Consider the following 12313-nt stretch of genomic DNA (forward strand, 5'->3'; position numbering starts at 1 on the left):
AGGGCCTCGGCAACAGAATTTAGCACCAATGACAGACAAACTCTTACGATTTTGACCTCTATATACAGATAAACAGGGCTCAATACGCACTTTTTTTTTTTAAGTAAACCGGCCCCTACAAGCACGGAAGTACCTACGTTTAAATTTGATTTAGACATTTTAAATTCTTCAATTTATATCTTATCATGTAAAATTCTAATAACAATTAAGCTATATATTGCACAAAAACAACAAGGGTAAATTACAAAGACTCCCCTTACTATGGGGTCTGTGACAAAGACCCCCCTTGTACTTTGTTTTGCAACAAAGACCCCCCTGTACTATGACCATGAGATAAAGACCCCCTTCTGTTCAAAAAGGCCGTTGCAATACTTTTTAATCCCCATCCTTTTAATAGCTATTCGACGATAAAAACACTGTTCATCTTCCCCAACCTCACGATACACAAACAGCGGCAGCGATAATCCCCTCTATCTCAGATTCCTTCACATTTCTCTCCCTCTCCCTCTCTCTCCCCTGATCTCTCTTCTTCCCCCTCCCCTTTCTCTCCTCTTTCTTCTTCCACGCGGTCCATGCCTTGTCACTCTCCTCTTCATCTCAAGGTTGAAGGCGATGAACAGGGTACAAGACGATGAACTTGTATTACAGGGTACAAGTATCTTCTTAGCCGAGAACCACCCAATTCATATCCATGGATATGATTTCTACATCGTTGCAGAGGGCTTTGGGAATTTGAATCCTCAAACTGACATGGCTAAGTTCGATCTTGTCGATCCACCAATGAGGAATACTGTTGCAGTTCCAGTGAATGGATGGGCAATGATCCAATTTGTTGCTGATAATCTAGGTAAAGGTTGTTTTGAGGCTCCTGAGTTTGCTTGCCCTTCACATTGTTTCCTTTCTACGGGTGAAAGTTACAGAAGCCTTCGGTTGTGGCTCCATCTGGCAGAAACTACAGAAGGTAAAAGCTTGCCAGAAGTTGAGAAGAAAAAGGAACAGAGCCTTCCCTTTTACCAGCTCTTCTCATTTGCGGACAAGTATGATTGGGTTCTGATTATAGCAGGAAGCATAGGAGCTATGGTTCATGGCTCTGCCATGCTTATTTTCTTCAAGGTTCAAAGTATTGACACATATCAGCCTGTATCGGCCGATACGCATCATTTCGGGACCCTTCCGATACGCCCCTATAGTGAGTGTATCAGGGGTCTGATCGGTTCAGGGGGTGAAGGAGCCCTAAACCGGCCACCCTCAACCGGTTTCGAAAAAAAAAAAGTCACAAAAATGTATATTGATTTGCCTGATACGCCCTTATCGACATATCGGGCACATCAATATTTTGAACCTTCGTTTTCTTCTTTCTATTCGGAGATATGGTGAATGGGTTTGGAAAAAACCAATCGGATTTGAAGAAAATGACTGAAGAAGTCGCCAAGGTTTGATTCCCCCAAGATTTTCAAAATCTTCATTTCATCATTCTAGATATTTAATTTAAATTAAATTAAAATGGTATTCATTACTCGATCATTTCATATCTCTATTTGTATTCTTCTCATTTTTGTTATTTTTTTGGGTGAAATGCAGTATGCTCTGTATTTTGTCTACCTGGGAGGCTAGGACTAGTCGTATGCTTATCGTCCTACGCATGTGAGTCAAACACAACTCGATCTCTGTTTCTCTCTGCTTCTCTTTTTTATTTCTCTCTAGATCTCTAGTTCAAACTTCTGTTTGTTGGGTTAAAGTTCAAGTTGTTTCACTAGTAAGGTGCTCAACGTTTACTAGCCTCACGATCCCATTCCCATATGGGGATTACCGTTGTTTGTGTATCGTAAGGTCATGGAAGATGAACAGTATTTTTCTCATCCGAATAGTTATTACAAGGGTAATATGGGGATTAAAAAATATTACAACGGCATTTTTGGACGGAAGGGGGTCATTGTTTCATAGTCATAATAGAGGGGGGTCTTTGTAATTTACCCAAAAAACAAAGAAAAAAGATAAAAAAAGGTCTAAAGATTGAACATGAATCATGGAAAACTGAGTAAAGACCACTAGATTTGCATAGAGGATAAGAGGAATGCCAAATTTAACTTGAACACAATGTTTTAAAATGTGGAGGTGTGACATGAGCCATTTCATTACTTAGAGGCGTAAGGTAAGGCATAGTTCAAAAGGTAAGAGGTGTAAACCTCCCAAGCACAAGCCTCTAAGAGGAGGGCGGAGAAGAAAAAAGAGGAAAAATTCTCTCTCTAGCGGGGCAAAGGGGGTTTCAAGGGCCCTAGCCCCGGACCCAAATTTTCTTTCCCCTTCCCTTTTCCTTTTCCTTTTGTCTTCTTTCTTTTTTTTACTCTTTCTTTCTCTTTTCCTTGCCTTTGTTTTCTTTTTTTTATCTTTCTTTTGCCTTCTTGTATACGAGGCATGCATTTCATGGCAATGGAACTATTGACCCACCACCCAAAAGGAAATGCAGTTCCAATCAGTTTTTAAAACATCAGTTTTTATAGTGTTTTTCAACAGTCAAGTTCGCTGATCAAATAGATCAACCTATCATCCAATTCCAACCAGATTCCAAGTCAATTTCACCAACTACTTTTGCTTGTGAAAAAGATCACAGGTTGGATATTAATTCTGCTTTTTTTTTTACTATATTACGATCCATTTGTCCCATGTTGGTATTATGGGATGCTAATGCGAGGTATCCCACATCGGTAGTATGGGATGCTGTTGTGGGGTATATATGTGTTTGAATTCCCTCCCTCTAACAGCTAGCTTTTAGGGGTGAATTCTCCTAAAAGCACATAACATACTATTTTTGTGTTTCATTTCCATCATTAACAATTATAACACATATATTTGTTTAATATGAGGAATATATAATATTAGAAATGAGAGAAATTTTTTTCTATAGTTTTTTTGCAAAGGAATCAAATGGATATGTTGCTAAACACAACTAACAGACCAATTTTAAGAAAAATTTAGTAACCTAATAAAAGTGGATTCTGCAGACAGCTTGAAAATGTCCTCACTCAAAACAGAAGATAATTGTTTATCTGGTGAACATTGTGGTTAGGATTTTGCTGCGAGATCTACAATGGACTTTGAGTAGCAGCCCCCTTTTACCATTTTCCTTTTCTTTTTTATGGAGTCGTTGTACAACTGGAGGCCCACTGAAAGTGTAGTTTTAACAGCAATAATGAACAATAAAAAGAGATTTGGTATTCCCCATAATTGTTCTGAAACCCTGACTCGAAATTAAAAAGTTGATTTCTGCACATACATACAGTTGACATGTTGGATCAAAGTAACAAGTGATATGTTGATGAATGAAGAATCCAGTTGTAACCTATAAATATGATTGGCAAAATCATATCTACTTTCTAACAAGATCACCAGTAAAACTCATTGTTGTGAACTTGACACAAGTAATGCAACAAAGAAACACTTCATTCAAACCTTACTGTATGACATCCTAGTAAATAGGTTGTCGGTCACTCGGTCTCAATGGAGAAATTTAATTGGTTCTGCAATAAATATATTTTACGAGGAAAAATTATTCTATTGCCACAGACTTGATGGTGACAACTCAACTTCGCATCCATTATAAATAGAACAGTCTTGAAGAAAAACAATTCTTTGGAATTAATGCAAGTTGAAGTTGAAATTGATAAAAAGTAAGCATTTGTAAAGTAATCAAACATCGACTTGAAGTTTTCTTTTTTTTTAATGAATAACAGATCAATTTTAGTAATGGAGAATAATTCATATTACAAGAAATCAGTTACCCCAAAGTTCACTTTAGCTGGAATCCCATCCCCTCAAAACAGATGCCTTGAAGTTGAGAATGGTCAAAGACAGTTATAACTAAACAAAGAAAATATAATTTGTGCTTGCAATAAAGTTATTAGTCTATGGCAATTTTGTGTTCATGAATTCTGAGTATGTTTGGACAGTGCTCATTTTTAGCACAATGAAGATTTCAACATACAAAATTGGCTAAATACCACTACTGCATGAAACAAACTTAGCTCCCATCTAGATTGAATATTGGATGTTTGTCGATGGGCTTCAATCCGTATCCTTATTCTGGTCACACAATTGATTGAAGATTCATTTGATTTAAACCCCAACTCCAAAATTTTCTTTCAAGATGAAAATTTCCTGAATAATTGAGAGGTTCAGAATGCTAATATTATATGCATTTTGCAGAAGTCCCAATCAGGGATGTGAATCTAGGTATTTCCTAAGCTTCTAATGTAATATGAACCAAAACTGTATGTAGAATTGTGCCTTGAATTCCAGTCAGTGGCTTGTTCCATGATCCGAGGAAGAACCCGAATGGGAATTTTCATTGAGGTCTGTATATATAGATATATATATGTTATGTTTGTAGGGTTTTAGCTGAGGATCTAATCTTTGTAACTGCCGCACATACAGAGAGAGTATTGGGTGTTAAGGTTTTGTGTGAGGCTACTCAACCTTGCACTCCATTTTTCCTGATTTAGTGGATTTCTGCTCATCACGCCAAAGGCCAAACCATGTAAATATGTTTGTTGTTTTGTTCTTCTGTTCTCTGTAGATTTGTTCATGGGCTGGGCTCAGGCTTAGCTTTTGCCAAACTTTGAATGGGTCCAACCTGAAGTCCGAGCCTGAAACAATGTAAAGCTGAGTCTAAAGCCTGGCCTGTGAACAGTATCTCTGTTTTGCTTCATTTTTGTGCCATTTTGGACATGTTTGATTCTGGGTTTGTCTAACACTATATGATCTAAAACTATTTGAGCAAAAGCATGGATAACAACTGCCAGAAGAAGGGCTGCACATGGTGTTCATTGGTCCAAACCAGAATTCAAATCCAATCTGATTAACCCAATTTGATCCATTTATAATTGAATCAAATATGTATCTACCCCAATCAGATCCAACTTGGTCCAAACCTGACAGTATATAAAAAATGCATATAACTACATAGAATTAAGATGTATCTATTTATAAAGTTGGTTTGAATGTTGTGTTTACTAAAGAGCCATAGATAAGTTCTTATAGAAGTTTTAAGCCATTTTATTCATCATATATAACAGCAAAGTTATTTCCAATTCATTTAATTAATAATAAATAAAATTCGGATCTTTTTTTTATTTGATTTAAAACTGGTATGCAATATCCAAATCTGATTTTAACCTGATGGATAAGATTCTATTTAAATCTGAAATTAACTGATCAAATTTGGATATAGGAGTATCCAATTTGAGTCCAGTCCATTTGCAGCCCAAGCCAGTAAGTATTTAGAGAGCCACAAACCTGTTAATTATTTCCAGATTGATGATTGATGATTGTGGTGTTTTCCCTTCATCTCACTACAGTCATGTTTTGGGTAAAATACTTAAACATACCCTAAGTTTTCACAAATCGACTTAAATATACTCTGAGTTTTTCAAATAGACTTAAATATACCTTGTGGGTTGACCCCATTGAACTTAAACAATATACTTCCTTTGAACCTCTTTTTGTTGAACCTCTTTTAATATTTTAAAAATCCTATTTTATCCTTTGAAAACAATAGAATCTTTTAAAACAATATACTTCCTTTCTTGCCCTGTTTTTGCAATCACAACAAAACTTGATTGCTCAAGGATCTTGCTCTGTTTTTATTAACCTAACTTCTCTTTTACAATCATACTAGTTGTCTGAGGTTTCCTATTTGACTTAAATATGAGTACATATAAAGAGCTTGTCCATGAAGAACAAATTGGAAATGGTGAGGGAGAGGAAACCGAGATTTAGACCACTGAAAAATTACTCCCAAAACCAATCTCTATAGGACCCTTTTTCCTGGTACCTAAGGTAGAAAGCTTATGTGTTGGGAGGTTTCTTTACCAAAGAATGTAATCTCACAAAGGGGAGAGACAGAAATTTGTTGTTACCATGAACGGAAATTTAAAGCTCTCATTGTCTGCACAAAACCTTCTTGATGTTCTTTGTTCTCCTTTGAAACTCCAAAACATCCTCTCACTCATCAGCAATGGATTCCATTTGTTGGCATGTTGATGAAGCTCTTGTCTTCAAGGTTAATTTGTTAGCCCCTACTTCAAACAATTTCACCCTTAGGATTGTTGTTAGAATCACTGAAAACTCAGTGGTCACCATTACTTTGGGCCATGTTCCCAGACTGGGTTTCTCTATGATTGGTCAACCTCTTCTAAGATTCCTAGTGTGGAGAATCCCAATATGGTTAGAGGTGAGAAGGAAGAGGGTGGGGTTGTGATTAGGAAGAGGGTGGGGTCAACCTCTTCTAAGATTCCTAGTGTGGAGAATCCCAATAAGCACTTATTGGCGTTTGGGAAATAAGCCTGAAACAAGTGCTTATTCAAGAAGCCCAAAATCTGGGCTTATTTTTAAGTGTTTATTCAATAAGCACTTATTTCCTTTCTGGTTTGTCTTGGCCAGCTACTTTATTTTGAAAATACCTATACTTACCCTATTTGAAATAAGTGTTTTTTCACCAAACACTTATGAGCACTTATTTTTCAAATAGCATTCCCAAGCTTAGCCTAAACCATCTTAGTCTACTTGCTCTCATTCTATCACATATTAGAGCTACTCTTAGGTTCCTTCAAATGACTTCATTTCTGACTCTGTCCCTTCTAGTTTTTCCACTCATCCATCTCAACATACAAAATTTTTCCACATGCATTTGTGAATATGTTATTTCTTGACTGCCCAATACTCTGCTCCACACAGCATTGCTGGCCTTACAATTGTTTTATAGAACTTTCCTTTTAATCTGAATAGTGTTCGCCTATCACATAAGACTCTGGATGCACTTCTCTTTTTTTCCATCCTTCTTTAATTCTATGGGTGAAATCTTCCTCAATCTCTTGTTATGAAATATTGAACCAGGAGTATACTGTCTACCAAGTCATATGGAACTCTGTTATTCCACCCTCTATGGAGCATACTGTCTACCAGGTCATATGCCTTGGAAATTTCTTCGGCTTATTTCACATGATGAATAAAAGCATGGTATAAAAAGAAAGCTAGAAAATTTCTTCTTGTGTTTATAAGAGGACAAGAAAAATTGCTACCACACTAAAACTTGAAACCACCTTTATAACATCTACATACTATTCATCATAATTGCCTATATATCTCCCTCAGCATAATTTTCACACAGCCTACTTCTGTAAAGTCAACTGAACTGAACCTAGTCCTCTAAACTGCTACAATTAAATGCTACTTACATGGTGACCACATATAGGAAACTTCGTAAACCATACATATGATTTGTACTAAACTATATACTACAAATAGGACTATTAACATCAATAAGATTCCCATCTTTCATACAGAAACAACTATTCCAGTTGTATGGAATTTGTGTTAGTATATATTAAATACATGCAACAAGCAAGTTTTACTTGATCTCCCAGCTTTTAGATATGGAAATTTCTGAAAATATTGTATAGATTTTTTTTTTGTTTTATTTTTCAATTTTTTTAGAGATAAATTACTGATTTTTTTACAGATAAATTACAGATAAATTGCAGACATTCTTGCAAATGAAGGTTTGTCTAACATGTATTTGCAAATGAGGCTTGTTTAAAATTAGAAAAATGTTAGTTAAGAAATCTCAAAATATGTTCCCTCCAAGATTCTTTGTTTTTAGGGAACATATTGCTAATATGACGCCCATAGTTCAAATAGAAATTAACAGTTAGTTCTACTTATTGAATGAACAACATCACACTTGACATGAAATTTTATCTTCAGGCTACTTGGAATATAAGAGGACAGGACAGATGAAGCAGTAACCACCCTAAGTATGCACATGTTAAAAAAAATACTGCAAAGGATGACTTACCATGCAATAGTATCCCAATGCAGGAAACCTCCATGACCTCTAGCATTATTGAACTTATAAACAGCGCCAGAAACTAGAGATAAAAAAGTCAACAAGCATTACCATTAATAATGATGCAATTCAATAACTCAAAATCTTAATATTATAGATGGCATACAAACTTGAGTACTAAATAATCATGAGAAAACATGGACAATAAAACAATAAAAAGAATAAGAAAACAATCTTCAAGAGAGAACATACCTTCATATCCACCAACCACTGGATCCTCTGAGAGCAAAAGGGGTGTATCCAGATCAACAAATCTGCAGAACAATTAACCATCAAGGGTAAACAAATCAAATAGGAAATTTTGAAGGGCTGCTCTTTTCTAGACTCATAAGAAAGAAATAGAGGGAGGGAATAGAGAGACAACCAAAAGGCATTGACCACTACAATATCTGCTAAAAGTAATGAATAATAAACAAGAGCCACACTTACTTGAAACATCCAAGCCCTGAAGCCAGATGACCAGCAAAGCCCATGGCAAGTCTAGTTTCAACCATCCCACCAATCATCAGATTCAAGCCTGATTTTTTTGCTGCCTCAATAATTTCAAGGGCCCCCATAACTCCAACTTTGGCAAGTTTAATGTTTATGACATCAGCAAGATTTCCTTCTATAATTTTCTGTATGTCGAGAAAACTCCGGCAGCTTTCATCTGCAGCAACAGATATCCCATACCCCTTTGCAACATGATTAACATGGCCAAGACCTTCCCAATCATCTCTATGAACTGGTTGTTCAAAAAGAACAGGAATCACCCCCATTTCTGCCACAGAATCAGTGTTAGAAAACTAACAGAAGATAAAGATTATATGTTTGTTTGTAAAGTCTTGGTAGGCAATAATGATCTGTTTTGTGCTCTGTTAAAATGCTCAAAATATATGCAGTAATGATCTAACTTTTCTTTGTACCATTGAGGGTGTGAAGTAGATTTAATGAAAGAGATGTATCCAAAGTTCAGTTTTGTTTTTAAAAGTCACAGACAACCAACTCAGAAAGTCTCGGCATCTCAACATGCACAAATGGTCATACATGCCATAGAGTGCAGAAACACCCTTACCACATAACTTCACAAGAACTTGAATAGCTTCATTGGCAGTATATCCTTCATTAGCATCCAAGATAAACATGCAATCTGGGTGGGCCACCCTTATGGCTTTAAGAACTTCTATATCTGCATTCAGATTATTTCCAACCTTAAGCTTCAAAGTGTTGAAACCTTGCTTGTAATACATTGAAGCCAATTCAGAAGCTTTTGAAGGAGAAACAATTGGAATCTGCATATATAGCATGCTAGATAAACTCAGTCCTTGAAGCAATACACAGTTAGCCACGGATGAAAATATTCAGTAAGAGATCAGCATCTAAGCTAGGAACTGAACTGTTATGTCAGTGGTTATGGTATTTGATACACCGCCAAATAATCTCCATAGGGGTATGCCAATGCTATTTGCAACAGCATCAATCAGTGCCATTTCAACTCCTGCCCTAACCTTCAACCACACATACAGCTCAATGAGGATTTGACTATCATTGTCTAACTAGATAAAACCTTTAATGAGAATGAAAACTGGATAGAGAAATACAAACAGATTTGGTAATCATTGATTACAACATTAATAAGTCTGCTTACACTGTAAATATATGTAGTCATATTGTGCTTGTGTGTGTATATTTCCTGGCAGAAAGGATAGAACTTGGATTACTGTAGCATCACAGTAGAGTTGCAATTCTCAAGGGACTTGAGTACTTCCACTGACTTCCATATGAGAAAAGTCGAGCAAAGTGTATAAAATGTAACTGGAACTCCAACCTCACTCCCTACTAATCAAGAAAGAGAGCGTTCCATCTTGAAATAAAGGACTTTTTTTTCTTCCCGTTTCCCCAAATTATAGTACTTTCAAGTTTCAACCTCCAAAAAAAAAAAAAAAAAAAAAACAGTACTTTCCTCCTCTCAGTCCAAGAAAACAGTAACATAGTAGAATTGGGCCTGGAAGCATCAAATTTCTTTACTTTATCTCATAACTCCAATCATTAGACTTAGTTATTTGGGAAGTAATTCCAGTTAAGTTTAAATTTGAAATAAGTCTATAAAGTTTAGTTTGAATAATTAAGCAACTTATAAGTTAAATCTATCAACTAGAAAACCTGGGAAAATACAGGAATCATCAACACGAAACTTCAAATAGCACGGAAGGTTTAAACGTTGCACAAGCAATAATCACTGACCAACAATCATAGAATCCATAATCATCCACAGAAGAACAAGGAAGATTGAAAAATAAAAAAATCAATCCACACTCACTGAAGCAAACTCATGTCCTGGGAGAAGCCCACCAATTTCTGCTAGCACCGAACCCAAGGTCATGGGCTGACTCCGCCTAAGAAACTCGCACACCTCCCCTGCCTTCACAAGCGCCGTTTGCTGATCCTCGGCAGTCACAAATGGGAGGATCGGCGCCTCACCCCACCCCACACACCCGTTATTCAATTCCACCCTGATGGCCACATTCTCCACTTTGTCCAGCCTGGATGAAGCAATTACGAAGGGCGCGATCAGGGGGACGTTCAAAGGCCTCCCTTCTGCTCTCTGGACATCGACCGAGACCGTCTCCATCAAAGTTTTGAAGCCAAAGTTCGTCACTGTGCTGGTGTGCACCGGCGAAGTTGTCATGGATTTACCGGTACCGGAGATGGCAACTATGTCAATCTTTGAACGAGGCCAAGACTGTCTTGTGGTCAGGAAAGTTGGAAACGAAGAAGAGAAGAGAGGGGTAGATGAAGAGAGACCCAACACAATGGGATCCATTTGCGTTGAAGCCTCGATGATTCCTCGGGTGGTAGTGATGGCGATTATGGTTTTGAAGTTTTGATTGGCAATAGTAAGATTTGAGAGTAATATTGAGAAGGAAGAAAGCAGTCATTACCCATTATGTCATTTGTCTCATAAAATAAAAAAAAAATAAATAAATAAAAGTTATAGTGGAATCGTTCAGATTCTCAGAAGAAGATGCCTCTTCCTGTCTCATCTATCCTTGTACTGAACAGTTGCGGAGGAACACATCCTACTGAATAAAATAGGTTTGATCACACATGTTGCAACTTGTTGAATAAAAACAACGGAGAAATACGGATACACCCAATGCAATGCAGACATTTTATTACAACTTACCGACATTTTAAATATATATTATTCACTCTATGATATTGAGGGCAGTTCTTTTCTACGCTGTGTTAGCTTTTCTTCCTATGTATCAAACAAAGAAAAGAAAAAGAAAAAAAAAAACCGTCTGATGATTGAACTTCAAAAAGAATTCATAAAACCATCTATTCAAATTTCTTTAAAAATCTAAAACTTAGTTTTACACATTATTGAATATTCACTCAACCAATCTCAATTTTATGGTGCGCAATCCGACCACAGTCAATGATAAATTCGGACGATCTGCAAGATTCGAGTCAGAGAATCTGGGGTGGTTCATCGGTGAGGTCACTTCGATGCTTAAGTTAATACTTGGTTGCGAGCTGAAAATAGCTTAGGATGCAAGAGAGCAGAGATTATGCATACCTCTCACCCGCGAGGGGTGAAGCCTTTATATACTAGTGCCCTAACGGGTTCGGTGGAACAATCCCGGGATTTTCGCTATATCAGGATCCGTTCCGTTTTAGTTGGGGATAATGCCACCAACCGGTAAGGTTGTCCATCTCCATCTGAATCGGGGAGTGGGTAGACGAAACTAGCCGTTACAAGGTACGATCCCGTGAAAAGCGAAGCACGGTGATGGGACCCTCTAGGCAACAGCACAGTGGTCGGTCAATATTACCCGAGCTAGTGTTCTTTAGGTTCGACCTGATATGAACGTTGAACTGCTATGGAACCAAGGTGGTCTTGATGCGACCTCATACCTAGGTGGCCTCGTCCCGAGGTAGACTTATCCCGAAGTGGTCTTATTCGAGGTGGTTTGGTTAACCGAGCTCGATTCGCCGCGGACTTGGCGTGTCAGGCTGAGTTGTTGTCCTATTAGTGATGTCGTGTCCACGTGTACCCTTATTACTAGCTCGGGCCAAATCACCCTACATCAATTGCCCCCCACTCCCTGGGCCAGGGCTCCCGACCCGGTGCGGAGAGTTCATGACGAGCCAAGTGGATTTGGTCCGAAGTTCAGGCAGCTAGTCAGATGAGTCACCGGTCGGATTTGTTCGACCACACGGCTTGACCAGAAAAAACCCAGGTTGCGTCTGCATACACGCGGACGTCACAGGGTCTATAAATTCCGCGGACGTCAAAAAATGCGCTAAACCGATTTCAGCCTCGGGGGTCGCGCAACCAGTTTTTCTAGGAGCCGTCGGATCAGTTTGATCTCGACCGTTACCTTTTCGGACATAGCGGTTATAATAAGGGGGCCCGAGACTTGT

General features: G+C 37.8%; 1 protein-coding gene across 9 annotated transcripts; it reads right to left on the reverse strand.

Moving 5' to 3' along the window:
• Nucleotides 1-2849: 2849 nt before the first annotated feature.
• Nucleotides 2850-11037, reverse strand: CYP77A5P (cytochrome P450, family 77, subfamily A, polypeptide 5). Of its 9 annotated transcripts, XR_016085571.1 has the most exons (8): nucleotides 10203-11023; nucleotides 9280-9390; nucleotides 8958-9174; nucleotides 8333-8663; nucleotides 8096-8157; nucleotides 7853-7925; nucleotides 3451-3518; nucleotides 2850-3340 (listed from the first exon to the last, which is right to left on the reverse strand). XR_016085571.1 is itself a non-coding variant. In XM_010281054.3 (7 exons), coding segments are annotated over exons 1-7 (1299 nt in total). In that variant the 5' UTR covers nucleotides 10707-11037; the 3' UTR covers nucleotides 2850-3263. The 9 variants fall into 9 exon arrangements, 8 of the variants coding, with proteins under 8 accessions (XP_010279356.1, XP_010279352.1, XP_010279353.1 ...); XM_010281054.3 differs by lacking the exon at nucleotides 3451-3518 and having other exon boundaries at nucleotides 2850-3264; nucleotides 10203-11037; XM_010281050.3 differs by lacking the exon at nucleotides 3451-3518 and having other exon boundaries at nucleotides 2850-3164.
• Nucleotides 11038-12313: the final 1276 nt, after the last annotated feature.

Source organism: Nelumbo nucifera, chromosome 4, assembly GCF_055504915.1.
Source record: "Nelumbo nucifera cultivar China Antique chromosome 4, China Antique-T2T, whole genome shotgun sequence".
Lineage (NCBI taxonomy): Eukaryota > Viridiplantae > Streptophyta > Magnoliopsida > Proteales > Nelumbonaceae > Nelumbo > Nelumbo nucifera.